This window comes from Hypanus sabinus, chromosome 8, assembly GCF_030144855.1.
Source record: "Hypanus sabinus isolate sHypSab1 chromosome 8, sHypSab1.hap1, whole genome shotgun sequence".
NCBI classification, from domain to species: domain Eukaryota; kingdom Metazoa; phylum Chordata; class Chondrichthyes; order Myliobatiformes; family Dasyatidae; genus Hypanus; species Hypanus sabinus.
The window spans coordinates 132,084,664-132,106,393 of record NC_082713.1 but is presented as its reverse complement, the minus strand read 5'-3'; the positions used below and the strand labels follow the sequence as shown (position 1 = coordinate 132,106,393).

The following is a 21,730-nucleotide window of genomic DNA, read 5'->3' as shown; positions in this document are numbered from 1 at the left end:
TGGAATATGGCATAATCTGATTCCCAATGCTGTTTATTTTGATGGTTTTAGCTTTGTACTGTGGTGAGCAGATGTTCTAGTTGTCAGTGATCATCAGAAGATAAAATGTGGACATTTTGATGAATGATATATCTTTGTTGCACATACTGGTATTATACTACGATGAGCATTTCACAAATAGCCTGAATGGGAAGCTATCAACAAACTTGATCCCTCTCTTCCTTTCCCTCCTCCTACTCTTTCTTCTCTTATTCCACACTATTTGCCATGAAGCTGAAAAAGCTTTAGATTAATTGATTACCCTCTAGTCCTCTGTAATGCTATTGCCCATTTTGGAAGTTTGCCATGTATGTCTTTTGCAAGAACCATAGGATATAGTATTATAGATTCTCTTAATTTATCAAAAAGTAAATTTACAGATATTTAATCATGAATGATGTGATAAATCAATACAATTATGAAATTGGACTGCATATATTGTAACAGTTTTGAAGTGTAAGTGATTCCTCCATATGTTTCTGTTGCATGTCGTCAATGCATGTAAATCTACATATATGCTTAAAATTATATAGAAATAAAGACTAGGAACTATTTATGTTCCCATTTACCAATGAAGTTTTAAAGCCTTCATTTATCTTAAAATTATTATATATATGGTCCATAAAATAAAATCTTTGATTTGTTCTTAATGCTGACAGGCATATGTAACCTCATAGTGTTCAATATCATATAAGTCAATGCCTTTGGTGGTGATCAAACTAGTAGAACAGTTGAACTATCACTATTTTTTTCTTGAAAATGTACATAACATGAAATGTGTTATGAAATTTAAGTATCACTTTATTATTTTAAAATTATTTTACAGATGATATAAATGACAGAGGAATTCTGGTGCTAAAGAGAACAATGGATTTTGGAAAAACGTATACAACACTTCTGACAAATGTTTATTCATTTGGCTTTGCTGGCCGTTTTCTCTTTGCCTCTGTTGTCAATAACCAGGTAAAATGACTACATTTAAGGATTAGTACTTGGACATATTGTAAGATGCAACTAGAGGATTATACATCGTTCTTCTGGTGAAGCAATAAATCTATCATCAAAGCTCCTTGTATGTTGTATAGAAGAAGGTATTGAGGCTGAGTGATTGTTTTATAGGAATCAGTTGTTTGAAACAGTTGCATAAATTACTCACCTCTGCTGCGACAAGGACCAGCTTATAGAAACAGAAGAGGCAATTTGTCGGGCATAAACGGATGTAATGTCAATGCACTCATTATCCAGAGGTTTAGATTTAGCTGTCCCATTAACTTTATTTGTAGGAACATTTTTATCCTGAATTCAAGCAACCATTTCCAGTCAACTTGTACTAAAACTTGAACTTGGATCAACACACCAATCCTTTCCTTTTGGATGGCACTTGCATTCCTTACACTCCTGTGAAACACCTTAATAACACTGTACAAATAATTGTTGTCAACAATTTATGCATTCATTATATATTGAAACTTTATTTGAAAGTACTTGGCTGTACTTTGTTGACATTCAAGGTCTCTTAATCACTAAATTGCTTACAATTGTTTCAAAAACTTGAATTTTCAAAATAATGGCAGTCTAAGTTTCAACTTAGAGCTGCCAGTTGCAGTTACATTTAGAAAATAAATTTCTTTCCATTTACTATTTCATGTAAATCATTTGCTCTCAATAAGCTACATTACTTGTGATTGTCAAATGTTGCTTGTAGCTTAGAAAGATAATATGTGTAAGAAATTTGCATGAGTACATACAATTTATAAAAGAAAAAAAACTCTAAGCTCATGGAATAACCAATTTTTATTTACAGACCCTGCCTCGATCAATCTATGTGTCTACTGATCAGGGTGATTCTTGGAATAAAGCTCAACTCCCTCCTGTCGGTCATGAACAGGTACATTCAAAGTAATCCCAAAAGCCCCTTCATCTGTTCCTGCTTGTAAAATTTCTAACATTTTAAAGAATGATTTAAAGTTCAGCTTCAGGAAGTTCTTTCAGTTATCATCATTTGACAAAATCAGGTATTTTAGGTTATTGGGATAAACACGAGACAAATCCATCAACACAAGATTGTGCAGAGACTGGAAATTTTGCACAACGCACAGAAAATGCTGGAGGATCCCAGCAAGTCCAGCTGCGTCTATGGCAGGGAAGGAACAGTTGACATTTCAGGCCAAGACCTGATGAAGGGTCTTGTTCCAAAATGTTGTGTGTTTATTCCCTTCCTTGGATGCTGCCAGACTTGCTGAGTTTATCCAGTATTTTGTGTAAGTTCCACAAATCCATCAACAGTTGGTTTTAAATAATATTTTCTCAATCGGTCAAAAGGCACCTACATGGACAAGTCATTGACTACTGCAGTAGTTTCCAGCTGCAATGTATGAATCATTAAGAATTTGGGGCTGGTTTTTAGTTGCTGTTGGTAAAAATTGAAAATTTCAAACCATAATAGCATGTGACACTGAAAGAAAGGATTCAAACCAAATTGTCAACTATGATTTTCCCTCCATTGATGTTGACAAAACATCAATATATATGATATATGTGATCACATACATGTGATATGTAGTGCTCCATATTCCAGCATCTGCAGTCTTTTCTGTCCCTATTCTAAAAAAAATCATATGGTAAAGGAAAAACTAAAAGATCAGTGTGATGGTGCTTTTATTTCAGCACTGTGCATCTGAAAAATCAATTAATTTTGGAGTGGAATGTGATCTTGACCATTTTTGCTTTTAATTGCATGACCCTAGGCATTTCAAACATACTTGATCTGTCAGTTGTGTACGTTGGAACTTCATTCCTGCCCAATAAACTTTTTGCAGCATCACTGTTGCTGAGAGAAGAGGACCTTTGCTGGATATTCTCAAGACGAGAAGTTATTTGTGCAGCATAGCTTTGGGCTAGGATTCCACAAAATCAAGTTCCATACTTATCCTTCACCTCACCTCCCCTCCCCTCACCTACCCTGCAGCCATCCTCATGGTGCCAGCCCTTTTCACAATATTCTCATCATTCTCATCTTCTTTCCCCTCCAACCAACACACACATGCACACGCACACTCTCTCACTCTCTCTCTCTCTCTCTCTCTCTCTCTCTCTCTCTCTCTCTCACTCTCCCTCACTCACTCTCTCACTCACTCCCAGCATAATCAATAGATTAATTCATTAATCCATTCAATCCTTTTGTGGACTCTCTCTTCTCTCCAGAGTTCTAATTAGGTAAGGCTTAAAATGTACCAGTTCAGGCCTACCACCCCCTAATTAGCTAAACTCCAATGTCCAACCATCCCCCATTCCAGACAAATTACACATCGACCTATCCTCTGCTTTGTCTGATCTTGCTCGCTGACCCTCCCTACGTCATGTAGCTCCCTCTGAACTTGACATATTGTTACTATTACTTTGTAAAGTTACTGAAATTGCACTCACCCCCATTATTGCAAAGTGCTTTGAGAGACTGGTTCTATCACTTCTGAAATCCTGTCTGCCCACTACCCTGGAGCCCCATCTATCTGCCTATCACACGAACAGGTCAACAGAGGATGCCATCTCCACAGCACTTCACACTGCCCCAACTCTTATGTCAGAATGTTATTCATTGACTTTAGTTCGGCATTCAATACTGTGACCCCCTCCCAGCTGATCGCCAAACTTCGCCAGCTTGGTATCAGCTCATCCCTCTGCAATTGGACCTTGGACTTTCTGACTAACAGACTCCAATCTGTTAAGTTAGACAACCTCTCCTCCTCTACCCTCACTCTGAACACCGGTGTGCCTCAAGGCTGTGTGCTGAGCCCTCCTCTCTACTCCCTTTTCACCTATGACTGCATTCCTGTACATGGTTCTAACTCCATAATCAAGCTCGCAGATGACACCACGGTGATTGGCCTGATCAGAGGGGATGACGAGGTGGCCTACAGGGACGAGGTCCAGCACCTGGCCGCTTGGTGTGCTGACAACAACCTGGCCCTTAACACCCAGAAGACCAAGGAGATCATTGTGGACTTCAGGCATGCTAGGAGCCACACTCACGTCCCCATCTACTTCAATGGAGCTGTAGTGGAGCGTGTAAAAAAGCTTCAAATTTCTTGGTGTCCACATTTCTGAGGATCTCACCTGGTCCCTGAACTCCTCCATCCTGATCAAAAAGGCACAACAGCTTCTTTATTTCCTGTGGAGCATCAAGAAAGCTCACCTCTGTCCCAGGATACTGACGGACTTTTACTGCTGTACCATTGAGAGCATACTCACCAATTGCATCTTAGTGTGGTATGGCAATTGTCCCATATGGGACCACAACGCACTCCAGCATGTGGTGAAAACTGCCTAGCGAGATTATCGGCACCCAATTGCCCACCATTGAGAACATCTACCATAAACGCTGCCTGGGGAGGGTGAAAAGCATTATCAAGGATGCATCTCACCCTAACCATGGACTTTTTACTCTCCTCCCATCCAGTAGGCGCTACAGGAGCCTCCGCTCCCACACCAGCAGGCACAGGAAGAGCTTCTTCCCTGAGGTTGTGACCCTGCTGAACCTCACATCACAGCGCTAAGCAGTATTGCACCCATATTGTACTGTCTCAGTACTTTTATATTTGTGTGCTGTAGCACTTACTTTTTATTCGCAGTTATTTTGTAAATAACACTATTCTTTGCATTTCTGGTTAGATGCTAACTGCACTTCATTTGGTTTTGTATCTGCACTCGCCACAATGACAATAAAGTTGAATCTAATCTAATCTAATAACCAGTGCTCCCAAGCAAAAAAAATATGACTAAGTGGAAGACTTCTTGAGAGCTGACTTAAGACCGGAAGCATGTGAGTTCTATCAGACAGCAGTTTCATGAAGATCAAAGACTGATAATACATTTTTGAGGTTTTTGCAGATAGATTTTGTGTTAGTTAACAGTTACAACTATAGATAGGTATATTTTAAGAATAAATGCAGATCTATTTGAACATTTGAGATTGGCAAATGTGACATTGAACATCTAGCTGTTATATTAGAACACATATTAGAGCAATTCCTGGAGTAGATTATGGATCAAAGCTTATGCAGTTGTCTCTTGTCATTGTGTGCTTAGTATATATAATTGCTTCTTATGTTTTTAGAAATTCTTCCTCTCCCCAAATCATTTTTGAGACTCAAAAATATATTTTGTTTCATTATTTCATTTGCAATTATGCAAGTAGAAATTATGAAAATATTTCCTTTCCATCGTTATGAACTGAATATTCACAAAATCTGAAACAACTCTGCAATTGAAATTAATTAATTTGGTTTGCCTTGATGATTAGGATATTAATTGTGAGGTTTAGTGAAGGTTCCTGGCCATGCTTGAAGCACCAATGCTGACACCAGTAAAGGGCCTCTGCCTGAAATGTTGACTGTTTATTCCTCTCCATAGATGCTGCCTGACTTGCTGAGTTCCTCCAGCATTTAGTATTGCTCAGGATATCTAGCATCCACAGAATCTTTTGTTCACTAATTTATCCACTCTCCCAGTGTTTTTAGTGGCATTTTCTACTCACTAGTGTCACCAGAATTAGAAGAAGAATAGCCCTTAACTCAGCAGTGGAGTTATCAGGGCACTGTCTTTTGATGGTGTTTCCGTAGCAAGCTGTTCTTGTTTTCACGAGGCCAAGTTGCTTGCTCAACGTCAACCCGACTTGGATTCAAACTCGAGAACCTTTGCTCTGGAGTCTGATATTATTGCGCCACCAAGTGGGGCAGTGTCACTAGGAGGCATAATGAATTTTGCACACTCCTGTAGGTAGTTTAGTACTTTAAGACATCTCCAGCAGCTTCTATGTTCTACTTCTTCCAATTAATAAGGTTGTGAACCACTGTGAATAAGATATAAATAGAGCCAGAAGAAAGTCATAAAATCCCTCAGTCATGCTCATTAAAAATCAGTTAGCCACATTTTTACAATATATCTGTGAAAAATTAGTAATGAATAATATTGCATCAGTTAGAAATGGATATATCCTATCACACCTATGTATTTCCATTCACATAAATTAATTTAGAACAATACACTATAGAAACAGGCCTTTAGCCCACAATGTCTGTCCCGACAATGATGCTAATCCAAATTAATTCCATCTGCTGGCACATAGTCTCTATCTCTCTATTCCCTGTTTACATGCCCCTTAAATATTACTATTGTATCTGCTTCCACCATGTGACCTGTCAGGTTATTCCAAGCACCTACCACTCTCTATGTAAAAAGAAAACCTTGTTAAACCTACCCCGTCTCACCTTAAACCCTGTGCCCTCTAGGATATTACATTTCCCTCCAGGGAAAAGTATCTATCTACTTTAACTATGCTTCTGATAATCTTATATACTTCTTCCAAATTGCCTTTCAGTCTCCAGCATTCTAGAGAAAATAATCACAATTTATTCAACCTCTGCTAATCTAATACTCAGTAATCCAAGCAACATTCTGATTAACTTTTACTCCATCGTCTCTGCATCCTTCCTGCAATGCAGCAACCAGACCTGACACAATACTCCAAATGTAGCCCAACCCAAGTTTTATACAACTGCAGCATGACTTTACAACTTTTATACTCAAAACCCCAAATGATGAGAGCAAGTATGCCTTCTTTATCATCCTATCCACTTCTGTTGCCATTTTTAGGTTGCTATAGAATTGCACTACAAGATTTCTCTATATATCAGTGCTCCTACAGATCTGGCCATTTACTGTATACTTTTCTATTGCATTTGGTCTCACACTGGTTCAGATTAAACCACGTTTTTCAACCCACATTTCCAGCTGGTTTATAGTCTACTAAAAAACATCCTCAGTATCCTTACTCTGTGAATTTTTGTGTCATCTGCAAACATCCAAATCATTCTATCATGAACAACAGAGACCCCCACACTGATATTTGCAGAAAAGCACCATCACAGACCTCCAGCCAGAATTACACCCCTCCGTTATTACCAATGTTGATTCCAGTCTACCAAGTATCCTTCGATTTCAGGTACTTTAATATTCTGGATACCTGAGAGTTCTTTGAAGCACAGTGTGCCAGGGATGGTGATTAGGTCTAGGGCTTTATCTCATGCTCCACTTGTATCCTTCCTTGTTCATCTTTTGGCTATTTTTAGTTGTTTTTTATATTCTGTGTGATCTTCTGAAGCTGTCTTTATGTAATTATATGATAGTGAATTGGGCCCAACTAATTTTCCTGTCTTATGGGAATATATCTCATTGCCATAACCTGTGTAACACAGAAACAGGCATTTAGTCCATCAAGTCTTCAGACCCATCAAACATCTCACACTAATCCTGCACCATCTCAGTCTTTCAGATATTTTGGGTAGTTATTTTTATCCTCTATAGAGAATAGTGTTGCAAAATGCTTCTTCTTTTCTTCTGTCAATTCCCAATTTCTATTATTAGTTTCCAAGGTTAATTCCCTTATATAATGAAAGTTCACTCTGTCAGATTTTCTTTTCAAAATTTTGACATTAATTGTTACTATCTTTTTTATACAGTTATTCCATCCTTGTTCCACTCATACTTCGAATTTTCTGACATACTATCATCCATCTTCATGCAATTATGCACTTTTTCTTTTAAGTATGACACTATCTTTAACTGTTTTTTTTATTAGTTAACCATAGATTGTGAGTTTTCCTCTTGGAATTTTTTTTCGTCATATAAATCTGAAAGGTCAATTTAAACATTTGCCTCTGTTGACCAATCCCTTCAGCTCAATTGCCTGTCCACTCTGTCTAGCTCAGTTTTCATAACCCCTTTTCCCTCCTTCAGGATGTATGTAAAATTCAATCATAGTTTAACTGCAGCAACTATTCATTCCATAATATTAGGTATAATGTTTACAGTTCACTTGTGGATTTAAAAAAAATTGTGAAAGCATTTCAGCAAGGGTTGCTTTTTAGACTAAATTCTCCATGATCATCACTCTAAATCTTTGGTCCATCATTTCTGACCCCTTTGGTAAAATTTATTTCTATTTGCTTAGCTAGTCTTCTCACAATTTATACCTCACAATTAAGTCTCTGCTTAGCCTCCTGTGTTCCAAACAAAAAACGTTTGTATCCAATTTTTCCCACATTGTTTCAGTTCTGACAGTTGTGATCAATATTCTCTGAAACATTTCAATTATGCCTTTCTTGTAAAGTAGTGAGGAGAATTGTATGTAGTGCTCAAGCAGTAGCCTAACTCATGTTGTATACATAACCTGCCTGATCTGGTATTCAATGAATTCACTCATAAAGGAAGGACCTATTATTTTTCAGTTACTTTACTAACCTTTATAGCCCTTACATATAAGTGGAGTTGCACGTTGATGTCCCTTTGTTTCTCTATGCTTTTCAATGTCATGTTAGTTATTAATACATTTCTTTACTTTATTGCACCTCCCCAAATGCATTACTCATCCTTCTTTGGACTAAGCCTCATCCTATTTTCCTACCCAACTGTATTCTTTTAGATTTCAGACTTAGCAGTGTGGAAGAACAGAGGGATCTTGGAGTCGAAGTCCATTAATTCCTCAAAGTTTCCACGCAAGTTAGTAGGGTTGCTAAGGAGGTGTATAGTCTCTTGGTCTTCATTAGTTAGCAGATAGAGTTCAAGAGCCATGAGATAATATTGGACTCGATGAAACACTGGTTAGACCACACTTGGAGGATTGTATTCAATTCTGGTCACATCATTACAGGAAGAATATGGAAGCTTTAAAGAGGGTACAGAAGAGATTTACCCAGATGCTGCCTGGATTAGAGAACATATTATATGAAGAAAGGTTGAATAAGCTAGAGCTTTTCTCTTTGAAGTGATGGAGGATGAGAGGTAACTTGATAGAGGTGTAGAAGACTATGAGAGGCATATATAGAGTGGACAGCCTGTGGCTTTTCTCTAGGGTAGCAATGGCCAATACCAGAGGACATCCAGTTAAGGTAAGTGAGGGAACATTTAGGGAGATATCAGAGGTAGGTTTTTTTTACACAGAGAGTGGTGGGTGCTGGAGTTGTTGGTAGAGGCGGATACAACAATAGGGACATTTAAGAGACTCTTGGATGTAAGGAAAATGGAGGGCTATGGGCTATATAGGAGCTAACGGTTACATTAATCAGGAATAGGTTTATTATAGATCAGCACAATATTGTGGGTCAAAGGCTCTGTACTGTGCTATACTATTCCATGTTCAATGTTCAATCCAATGATATGATTGCAATATGATTGCAATGATATAAAGCAATTTATAGAGATTAAAAAAGAAAAATGTGCTTTGTGCTCACTGGTTCTACAAGTAAAATAGTAATTTAACATTTGGATGAATGACTGGACCAGGTCAAAGATCTGATATGCACCCAAAATGTGAGCCTTTATTTTAGCTTTTGATTACCCTTACACAGGTATTCCAGTATTTTGTATTTTTATCAAGTAACTTTTAACTTTACGCCTCCAGCACAACCACAAAATATTTTGTTGTGTTTGCAACAATTAAACTGCTAAGATCTTCCTTTATGTGCTGATTAAACTAGAGAATGTGGTGGTATGTATACATGTGTAGATATTTCATCTGTGGATATGTGCTTGGAGAGCTGTAAGTAGTCATTCTTGGCAATGTGAATAACATTATGTAGATGCTCTGTTACAGTTTTACTCAATACTTGCAGCAGATGATGACATGATCTTCATACATGTGGATGAACCGGGCAGTAAGTAGTACCTCTGCATCTTTTTAAGTAAACTTAAGGAAGTGAAGATAAATTTACATTTAATCAATCATTCAATGTGTGAGTGTGGTCTGCATTTATTCAGAATATGTTTCATTATTTATGAAATGTCTGCTTCACTGGCAAGATTAGACACACTTTTAAACTGGTCCACTGATTAGGAACCTCGTAGAAGTGGAGCAGGGTAGTTTGTGACTAGAAATGGAAATTACAAATAGTGGGCCCTTGTTCTTCTCTAGGGTAAGAGTTTTACTGCTACTTCTAATTTTTTCAAATATGATTCTACTACAAAACTGTGTGTGATTGAGCCTATGATTTGTATTTTGCTGGTGTGTTTTTGGGCTGATTGAATGATCTGATGCTTTGCTATCCCCAAGGGGGTTCAGCAGGCATCATACTCAAAACATTTTTGGAAGAAGAGGCCCATCTGACCCAATATTATGACATTTTTATATGCTAAAGATCAACAGTAACAGCATAACAATTCTATAGCTACAGTGCATCCTCAAGGCTTCCTTTGAATTACGTATAAGTTTCAAACACCTCCAACACTCCAGACACCCAAAGGCTACATCCACACTACACCAGATAAATCCGTAACCGAAGCTTTTTCTCTTCGTTTTTACCCTTCGTCCACACTCAAACTGCATTTTCGTCCCCCAAAACTGGAGCTTTTCAGAAACGCTCTCTGAAGAGTGTATTTTTGAAAATGCCGGATTGGCTGGATCAGTGTGGATGGGGTAACCAGAGACTTCTGAAAACGCGGTCAGACAGCAGCGCACTATTTCATTGTTTTCTTTAGAAATGTACTCACCAAATACTTTGACCCATAACTTACTGAATAAATAAGTATACTCACTTTGCCCTGTTTTCTGTCCTGGCTCAAATGAAGGTGGTTTACCTATTTATCCAAGTACTTCTCTGACAATAGATGCGTAACAGCCTAATGTAACATTGTATGGAAATACAAGATAACACAGATGCAGACATGTTTTATACATTTAACAAGGTGCTTTATTAATGCAACAAGAGTTAGTCAGTTTTTCAATGTTTGTCGTCAGCCGGGTCAATCTGTCCATGAACTCCCTGTCGGTTGCCTCCTTACGCTCCAGTATTTGTTTTTTTTTACTTTTAAGTTCTCCTGCACGAAAGCCAACAGCTGTCCATCATTTTTCTAGTCTGTAACTACACAAACGCGTACTTTTATGGTGAGATTCAGCTCCAAACATGTTGCTTGTTTTCGGTAGATGTATCCTGTGCATGAGCGGGAGGAGAAAATTCCCCAAAATCTCCCTTTAAATTTGGATAGAGATATTTTTTAAAACGCATAATGTGGATGCCTGCCGTTTTTACGTGAAACCGGCGTTTTCAAAATTATCCGGTCTAGTGTGGGCGTAGCCAAAATGAGTGTTAATCCCCCTAGTCTTTAGCTGCATGCATGCATATGCAGGCATATCAGCCCCAGTCTGCAGCTTCAGGAAGACCATTGTTTAGAGCTGGCTTTTAAATTCAATCTGTAATCCACATTCAAATCTGAAGACTGGTTGCTGTTTAAATTAATATTCGCTATATACAGTACCCCAACTCCAGAACACGCCTTAACAATTACCTTCCTCCAATTTGGTGCTTTTATCTTTCAGTTATGACACATTATCCCTCACTATTCACACATATTGTGCGTTCTTGGATCTGTCCACCTTCTACTTGTGCCATTTGCAGCATTTGTGCTGACCTTTCCCCCTACTGATTTCTAATAATTCACCATCATCCATCTGATTTGAACATTAACAATCTATCAGACCTGACTCTCTCTACCAATTCTGTCTCTAGATATATATCATCAACCATTTCCTCAGCTCCTTGCCTCACACAATCTTCTTGTTTTCATCTCTCTGGTTGCCTAACTTAATTAACAAGTCCTCCACAATAGCAGAGTGTTCGTACAAAGGATATATTCTACCATGCAACATTTGTTGGGCCTCATGTGCAGTAAGTTGATGTAAGAGTAGCAAAGGTATAAATTTGATTAAAGCAATGGTGATGGGTAATGCACTCATGCTCCCTGACTCGACCCAGGTGCGCTGAGCTTCTTGGACGTTACTGGAACTGCAGTCAGTCAGGCAGAACTGGACTGGAAATGAAGCTTGTTGTTGAGATTATAGAAACACATACAGAAATGACTGGAAATGCATAACACCTCTACTTGGAAACATTCCATTCAACTACCACACAAACAGTTCTGATAGAAGATCATCTCCAGAAAAAAATAGTTCTGTAAAGGAATTCACAGAAGTGGAGGTTCCTCGTAGCAGTTAGCCCATCACTTTACAGAACCAGTCACCAATGACTGAATGGAGTTCTGTTCCCACCTCTGTCTGTAAGGAGCTTTTTACAAACTCCAAGGGTTTCTTCCGGGTGCTCTGGTTTCCTCCAACATTCCAAAGACATACGGTTAGGATTACTGAGTTGTTGGCATGCTACGTAGGTGCCAGAAGTTTGGCAGCTTGCCTGCGCAATGCTCACTGATCTGAAGCAAAGGACAGACCACTCCCACTCCGACATGTCTGTCCATGGCCTCCTCAACCGTCAAGATGAGGCCTCACGCAAGTCGATGGAGCAATACCTTATTTCTCGCCTAGGTAGCCTCCTGCCTGCCGGCATGAACATCCAACTCACAGACCTCCGTTGATACCCCTGCCCCCCCTTACCCCCAACCCTATCTATTATTTTAGTCTGGTTCTCTTTCTTTCTCTTTTTCCCCCCTCACTATTATCTCCCCCCAGCCCTACCTTTCTTTCTCTTTTATTTCCCATAATTCTCCACCTTCCCCCCAGCCCATTTCCCTCCAGCCTATCACTTCCTAGCTCTCTACTTTATCCCTCCCCCCACTTCTTATCCCCCGTCAACCATCCCATGTTACTTCACTCCTGATGAAGGGTTTCGGCCCGAAACATCGTCACTACCTCCTCCCATAGATGCTGTCTGGTCTGCTGAGTTCTGCTAGCATTTTGGGGTTTTATGACACATATCACTGCATGTTTTGTTGTTTCAATGTACACATGATCAATTAAGTTAATCTTATCATTTATCTTAGAACCACATAACACTGAAAGAACAGTGGTACACTTTGAAAGGTAGTCCATAGATGTTGTGCATTTCCAGTAATTTCGTATGCATTTCTATAATCTCAGCAACAAACTTCATTTCCAGTCTAATTCTGCCTGAGTGACTGCAGTTCTAATAATGTCCATGAAGCTCATCACACCTGGGTTGAATCAGGGAGCATGAGTGAATTCCAAGCATTACCCACTGCCATGGCCTTTAAATCAAATGTGTGCCTTTGCCACTCTTGAATCAACCTACTCCAGCTGACAAAAGCACATTTTATTTTGATATTCCTGCTAACTGCCTCTGTAAAAAAAAATACAAATGCAGTAAAGTTTAGCTAATAGTTAATGACACACACCTGTATAACAATTGCTCAGTGTGCACAGGCAAAGATTAAATGTTTTTTGTGTCTTTTACCATCTGCTTTCTGAAGCGGCAAAATTCAAATAGCATGATTAAGTGGACTGCTTGTTAGAGAAACAAATGTATTGAAACAAATGATTTTGTAAAGAAAACAGGGTTCTTCAATTTTCATTTGAATACAGTATAGTTTAGTATACCATAATCATCAAATAATCATCCCCACCTCCTCTTCCAACTTCCTCCTCACATTGGTAATTTTAGCTGATAGGCTGAGGTGGCACTTCTGGTGATGATCTGAGCAAGATCCGACTGGCAGCAGTTTTAAGGAGGTCCTGTCAGTTGTACAGTCTTTTGGTTTCAAATAGAGTATTTTACACTAGATTGTTTTATATATTGCTTAATATTTCTTTTAGATAATGGGTTTGGTACAATTTATACTTCTGATGATCGAGGAATTCTTTTCTCCAAGTCCCTGGAACGTCACTTGTTTTCTGACACGAGTGGTACAACAGATTTCACAAACGTGACATCACTTCGTGGAGTCTACATCACAAACGTACTTGATGAAGGTAATAAAATAACTGCCTGTCTGAACATCAAAATAAAGTTTGCTTTTTTATACTTTTTGAATCAGTCTCTTTTGATTCAAAACAATTAACTTCTTTATCAATCTGTCTTTATGTCTGTATTTTTGTAAAATTATTCTGAAGCTCATTTCAAAGCTTCAGAGTAATTCTACAAAATTCTAACTTGCAATAAAATCATAGATGTGTCCGATTCGAGCTAAATATTTAACAGTTCATTCATACAATGCATTTCTCAAGTTACCAATGAAAATAGGTTTGCTTTCATGTCGCACCTTTCAGTAAGTAGTGATATGGGTCCTGTGATAGGAGAGCAAAGCCAACAATGACAATGTAATTTTGACCAGATAATCTGTTCTTTGTTTACTTGGTGGTGTAAGTTGTATGGTAAATTTTGACTGTAGAAAATAGGGAGAACCTTCCTGCTGATGTAATTTTATACCACCTAAAAGGACAAGGATTGTCTTGGTTTAATGACTCTGGAAAAGTTGTGCACCTGTTTACAGAAACCTCTCAAAATGCTTGTCATTGAAATTTTGTCAGATGATGTTCAGCTTTCTAAGTGAGACTTAAGTTTGCAACCTCTGACTTGCAGCCAAAAGTGACTACTTAGGCCTTGCTGGCATGAAAATAAGATTGTAGCCATCTTTATCTTAATTCCTTTTCAATTTATTCATGCCAGTCTGAAATTGATCATTTAGATTTTGTGTAATACAACAAGCCTTTGTGTCTCAGTGACTCCCCGATCATGCCCAAGTAACTACGATATACAAAATATATGACATCCCCAGAGTAGTCTGTCTTCTTGGTGTCCAGACATATCCTTTCTAGTCTTTCCATCGTATGAATTGGACAGATCCAAAACCCTTCACGGATTTCTTGAAAACCATAGCAACCTTTTCACTCTTCATCCTTTGAGACCTAAATTTTAATTCACTGAAAGATCTCAGTGTTCCAACGTTTTATATCTCAGCGCAGACACCTAATTTTTCCTCTTACTCTCAGTCTCATCCTATTCAAACTACTCCCTCAATTGTCCTCTGCACTTTACCTATCATCCCATTGCAGAGACACTGGAGACAATTCAAAAACTGAAGCAACAGAGGAAATGGGAGAGCAATGAAGAGGGACAGAAGCACTTAGAAAGTGCTGAATGGTCACACATGGACATGCTGGGGAGAGTACAAAACAGAGAAGGAAATCATCAACAATGTAATTTAGAAAATAAAACAAGGCATTTATGTAGCAGCTTACATTATATGATGCTTCACATCCAAAGAATTCCTTTGAAGAGCAAATGCAGCAACTAACACATCTAACCGATAAAACACAAACATTCTGCAGATGCCGGAAATCTGAACTAAAAGTAGAAAATACCGGGAAAATGCTGTGGCATCTGTGGAAAGAGATACAGAGTTAACTTTGAAAGGTTTTGAACCTGAGTCACTCAGTCTGCTGAGTTTTCAGTTTTTGGATACAGCGAAGTTCACAAAGAACAAGTTAAACATGTAATAATACAAAAAGAATCAAATAACAGTACCATTTTTATGAGACAGCAACCAAGATCCAATTAAATATAAAAAGAAGAAAATGCGATAGAAATTCATTATCACTCATGTTTTCAATAAAGCAGATAGCATGCATGTGCACATACCAAAGCAGGGATTTGCAACAAAAACACAGCTTTTTTGGGAGGGGGTCATGGTGTCAGGCTCATTTGTGAAGTGGGAAATAGTTATTGTTTCAGGTTGAAAGCTCTTCTTCAGAACTCATTCCTATTTCTACACCACATTGCCACCATTTGTAAATACTGGGATCTCATTGCTGACATATTTTTTGTCATTCTACTCTTTCAACTCAAGAGCAATTTCGAAAGGGAATCTACTGATGTTTAATCACCTATCTCTCAATACACTTGTAGATAATAATATTCGATCAGTAATTACATATGACAACGGAGGAGAGTGGAAACCTTTGAAAAAGCCAGATAACAGTCAATGCGATGCAACATCCAAGAATCCACATATGGTTAGTAAAACTACTTATTTTCAGAAAGAGTTCTTTCTCCTCTGACTTCACTGGTTTTTAAGTAATCTTTGTTTGCTTTAATAGAACAGGCAAGGGACAGGGCTGTATTTGAGTTGATCTCCTCTACTAATTGGGGCAAGTCAAATCGGGACATATGGCATCCAATGCTCAGTCATCAATGACACAACTATTTAAAGCAAAAGTCTGCCAAAGCAGGCACAACCTGATGCAGGAATTCCAACTCAATTCAGCAAACACCAACTTCTGTCCTTGTTTACTCACAGTGCCTAAAGTGCACTAAACTTCAACTTGAATTTCTTGAACCAATTTGTCTCGACTAAGTTGCTACATTTTATTGTACATTAATATCAGGACTATGTTCTGTGTATATACATGGCTTGCCCACCAGAGCAACTCCCAGAGAGCCGTTCACTTAGTGAACAAACAACACAGTACTTTGGGGCTAGATGAAACTGTATCATCAAGGGTCAGATATTCTGCAACACATGATATAGATATTGTGCATGACCTTTTGTCTATAAAAAATACTATTCTGCTTTCTGCTGAGAAATTTGAATGTGTTTCTCTTTCCCTTTCATTGCTATGTATTTGAATATGAGTTATTCCCAGACGGGAATACAGTTTCTGTGTCATGTCACTCCACCCAAGTAGTTTAATTAGACACTCCCAGATGCAGATGATATCTACACTGTTGATGTGACTTCTATGTCAGACATACTTGGAAGTACATCATACACCATAAAGTGTTCCTCAAGAGGACCACTAAGGAAATGAAGTGCCATTGTTCACTTTGCAGCTGCGAACTCTTAGACCATTAGTAGTAATCCCTATGCATGCCCCAACTCAGCGTTGGAAACTCTAATTCAGCAAATTCTCTCATATATAAAAGTACTTCTCCCCACCTGCTTTCCTCCGTGCTGACCCCACAACTGCTGATCTTGCTCCCTACTCCCCAAGCATCCCTTGAAATCAATTCTTCCCCAATGCAATATTTCCTGTCTTTCTCCCCACAGCTCACAATCTGAGTCTCCTGACACTATCAATAATACAAACTCCCAGGTTGCCTCCTCACTTGGGCTCAGTTCAGTATGTCATTTGTGACCAAGCCCTCCAATCACCTTTCACTTGTAGGCAAACCTCCCCAACACCTCAGTTCCAATCATAGCCCTTTTGATTCAAACCACCAACATCATAATTTGTAACCCCCACTCTGGCACTGATTCGAGCTCCAGCAGAATCTGCAAACAGGCCTGTGATCCAAATCAGGATCCCAAATGAGGCCCTAAAACAATTCCAGCACTTAACCACTTAAATTTTTTGAGGAAATTACAAGTAGGCTAGACAAGGGAGATGCAATGGGTGTTGCATATTTGGATTCTCAGAAGGCCTTTGACAAGGTGCTGCACGTGAGGCTGCTAAACGAGATAAAAGCCCATGGAATTACGGGAAAGTTACATATGTGGATAGAGCGTTGGTTGACTGGCAGGAAACAGAGAGTGGGAATAAAGGGATCCCATTCTGTTTGTCTGTCGGTTACCAGTGGTGTTCCACAGGGGTCCATGTTGGGGCCGCTTCTATTTACATTGTCTATCAATGATTTGGATTATGGAATAGATGGCTTTGTTGTTTAAGTTTGCTGATGATACAAAGATGGGTGGAGGGGCCGGTAGTGCTAAGGAAACAGAGTCTGTAGAGAGACTTGAATAGATTGGGGGAATGGGCAAAGAAGTGGCAAATGAATTACAATGTCGGAAAGTGTACAGTCATGCACTTCGGTAGAAGAAATAAACAGACAGACTATTATTTAAGTGGGGAGAGAATTCAAAGTTCTGAGATGCAATGTGACTTGGGAGTCTTCGTGCAGGATACCCTTAAGGTTAAACTCCAGGTTGAGTCAGTGGTGAAGAAAACGAATGCAATGTTGGCATTCATTTCTAGAGGAATAGAGTACAGGAGCAGGGATGTGATGTTGAGGCTATATAAGGCACTGGTAAGACCTCACTTGGAATATTGTGTGCAGTTTTGGGCTCCTTATTTAAGAAAGGATGTGCTGACATTGGAGAGGGTTCAGAGAAGATTCACGAGAATGATTCTGGGAATGAGAGGGTTAACATATGAGGAACATTTGACCACTCTTTGACTGTACTCCTTGGAGTTTGTAAGAATGAGGGGGGACCTCATAGAAACATTTTGAATGTTGAAAGGCATGGACAGAGTGGATGTGGCAAAGTTGTTTCCCATGGTGGGGGAGTGTAGTACGAGAGGAAATGACTTGAGGATTGCAGGGCGCCCATTCAGAACAGAGATGTGAAAAAAAATTTTTAGTCAGGGTGGTGAACCTATGGAATTTGTTGCCCTGGGCAGCAGTGGAGGCCAAGTCATTGGGTGTATTTAAGGCAGAGATTGATAGGTATCTGAGTAGTCAGGGCATCAAAGGTTATGGTGAGAAGGCGGGGGAATGGGACTAAAGGGGAGATTGGATCAGCTTGTGATGAAATGGCGGAGCAGACTCGATGGGCCGAATGGCTGACTCCTGCTCCTTTGTCTTATGGTCTTAACCAGCAGGGAGTGGTGTCTCAGAAAGGCAGCTTCCATTATTAAGGACCTCCAGCACCCAGGGCACGCCCTTTTCTCACTGTTACCATCAGGTAGGAGGTACAGAAGTTTGAAGGCACACACTCAGTGATTCAGGAACAACTTCTTACCCTCTGCCATCCAATTCCTAAATGGACATTGAATCTTTGGACACTACCTCAGCTCTTTTTAATATACAGTATGTCTGTTTTAGCACATTTTTAAAAATCTATTCAATATACGTATACCTTAATTGATTTACTTATTTATTATTATTTTTCTCTCTGTTATATTATGTATTGCATTGAACCGCTGCTGCTAAGTTAACAAATTTCATGTCACATGCTGGTGATAATAAACCTGATTCTGATTCTGCCCACTTTCCCCCGTGACACTCAAATCTCTTGTTGATCCCTGTTTAGCCTGAGAGTTTCCTTGCTGTGTTCTCTAGTATGCAGATAATGGAACATGCATAAAGAATATTCATTTGTGTTTGCTATTCTGCTGAATTTGGCTGAAGTGGGGCTTCAACTAAGATCATTGGTACAACATGCAGCAAACAGCATGCTACTCTGACACCTTAATCCTTAGTTCTTGGTGTCTAATCACTCGGATGAACAAAATTAACTTCTTTTAATGAATGATTCATTAATTTATTCATTGGCATATCCTTTACGATTATAAATAACCAAAACAAACTTCCATCCTTCATTCAAAAGAAAATGAAGAAGTGAGATTATGTTCTTCCTGAGTATTGTATCAAAAAGATATAACAACTGTACTGACCTCTGAAAGGGACACTTCAAGGTTTATGGCTTGTCTTGAAGTTCAAGGAAATATGAGTGAGCTATCTTCTTGAAGTGATGTACCCTGATTGTGCTCTCATAGAGCCACTTAGTAAGGTAGGCTAGGTTATTGTCCCAGAAATATCAGTGCATTTGCCATGAGTGTTTATTTCCCAATTCTCCTCTTTGATTTGCTTTCCCATGCTCCCCACTATATCATGACTGAGTAAGTAAGCAAAATCAGTAATGGATCCATAACATGATACAGATCAAATTGCTTCTTTTCTCATTTCTGTTCTCTATTTCTGTTTATCTAATGTTCCAATTCCCCACCATGTTTTTTGCATATCTCCCTACTGTTCTCCCGACAATAAAGAATGAATTATCTGAATGCAGAAAAGCTGGTTTGAGCTGTCTTCCTCTGCTCCTTGTTGGTGTACAAAGGTATTTCGGCACATTAGAGGTTGCAAGATAAATAGCTAGACAACGTAATACAAGATTTGATGAATGGCAGAGTTTTTACTTGTTTTGATTGCTATTAAAACCTTTATTAATACCTGTTACTCTCAAAACTAAATCCAGCTCTTTGTATACAATAGCTGGCAATCAGTCATTTTTCCCAATGATTCATATCTTTCTGATTATTGGTGTCAAGAGCTCTGATCCACAGATGATAGAAAGAAAAGGGCAAATTCAACCTAGTTTTCTAATCTCCTTTATGCGTGCAGTCTGTCTTCTCACAAAACAATCTTCCATTTTATATTCCATTGATTATTATATTTTATAGAATGTTCGGTGACTATTTCTGAACTGTCCACTGTTACAACTGTTCTTTATTATGGTCAGCAAACACTGAGGAAATATTCACAATAAAAACCCTGTTTCACTTTCTCCAGCATACTGTAATGTGATCAACTCAGACACTCATTCTGTTATAAACTACAGAATCATAACCATCCTTGCAAACATGAAACATAGTATTTGTTTAAAAGGGGAAATCTTTGATTTTAATGCTAATTTATGACTCCTGCATAAGGCCACCAATAATTATTAATTTGTAGTCAATTCTATCCTTGAACCTTATCTGTATGTATATAATTTATTTAAGTTTGTGGGGAGCTAGTAAAAAGAAATACATTCCACATTAATTAATGTCTCAGATGAAAAATCTTTATTGAATTTATTCTATAATTAATGTAGGATTGAGATTATCTGCTTGTTAAAAAATGTGTTGAATTTTTAATCCAGTTTTACTTTACCACGACACAAAAATAACTGGTCTAATCTATTTCATTACTTTTCCAAATTGTGACCTATTTGTTGTGTAACTGGAAGACAAAAGGGAAGGGATGGTCAATTTGGGCACCAGTGTACTTATTTTACCTTGCACTGAAATACAATGTGTAAATTTTGCCCTTCTCTACTGTCATATCCCTTAATGCAGTGAATCCCGCCTCGGATGGTTATGTGTCCTAGGGTGTTAGGGGAAATAGAGGTTTTTTTTTTAAACTTTTTTTTATTGCATTTTTAAATGGTTACAAAGTATGGAAAAACAATGTATATATAACCCATACCCCCTCCCCTTAACCCCTCCCCCCTAACTGCCCTATAGAAAAAAAAGAAAGAAAGAAAGAAAGAAAGAATGCCTGGTTGTTGGAAGATCTCCACATGCTCCATGGAATTCGTAATAACTTTAATATGTATATTTATTTCTTTTCCCTAATAACCAATTGTTTCATCTTCAGAGCATCTATATATTTAATCCTGTCTTTTGTAAATAAGGGCTCCAGATTTTCAAAAATGTTTCATATTTATCTCTTAAATTATAAGTAATTTTTTCTAATGGAATACAACCATAGATTTCTTTCTTCCAAGAATCTATACTTAAATGTGTATCTGATTTCCAAGTAACTGCAATAGCTTTTTTGGCTACTGCCAGTGCAATTTTTATAAATTCTTTCTGATACTTATTTAGTTTGAGTTTCGGTTTTATCCCTTCAATATCACCTAGTAAAAATAATATTGGATTTAATCCAAATTTATCGGATCAGTGTTTCCGATGTAACCAGGAAACTGGTACTTTTTTACATTCGACATGGTCTTGCTCTAAAATTCAACCTTTTTGGACAAATTTAAGACTTTTACTGGAACAAATTACAGGGAAATAGAGGTTGACAGGGGATGTTCAAGATTCTTGGGACAAGTGGGGGGTGTGCAGTAAGCAGAATCCTAACTTGACGCACAAGACATGATCGACTGTTAGAAGGGCATGCGCTGCCAAAAATAAAGGATGAGGCACTGGAACATAGGAAGGACCATGGCTCTGCAGGCGGTGAGCACTTGTAGTCACAATATGTCTGAAATTCAGCAATCTCATGCAGCTTTACCAACATTGCACACTTGAATCGTATGCCAAGAAAGCTAGGAATTACCTTGGGATGAGATGAGTGCAGTTTAGACGTGTTTTTCCAAGCTCCTCATGGCATACCAAACTTTACGA

General features: G+C 38.5%; 1 protein-coding gene across 1 annotated transcript in view; it reads left to right on the top strand.

Annotated features, from left to right (window-relative positions):
- LOC132398433 (sortilin-like) overlaps positions 1 to 21,730 on the top strand; it is a 141,822-nt gene that overhangs the window by 87,335 nt on the left and 32,757 nt on the right. The window contains exons 8-12 of the mRNA XM_059977856.1: positions 866 to 1,002; positions 1,844 to 1,927; positions 9,689 to 9,749; positions 13,652 to 13,807; positions 15,744 to 15,850. Of these exons, the coding sequence (XP_059833839.1) occupies positions 866 to 1,002; positions 1,844 to 1,927; positions 9,689 to 9,749; positions 13,652 to 13,807; positions 15,744 to 15,850 (545 nt within the window). The remainder of the gene's footprint in view (positions 1 to 865; positions 1,003 to 1,843; positions 1,928 to 9,688; positions 9,750 to 13,651; positions 13,808 to 15,743; positions 15,851 to 21,730) is intronic.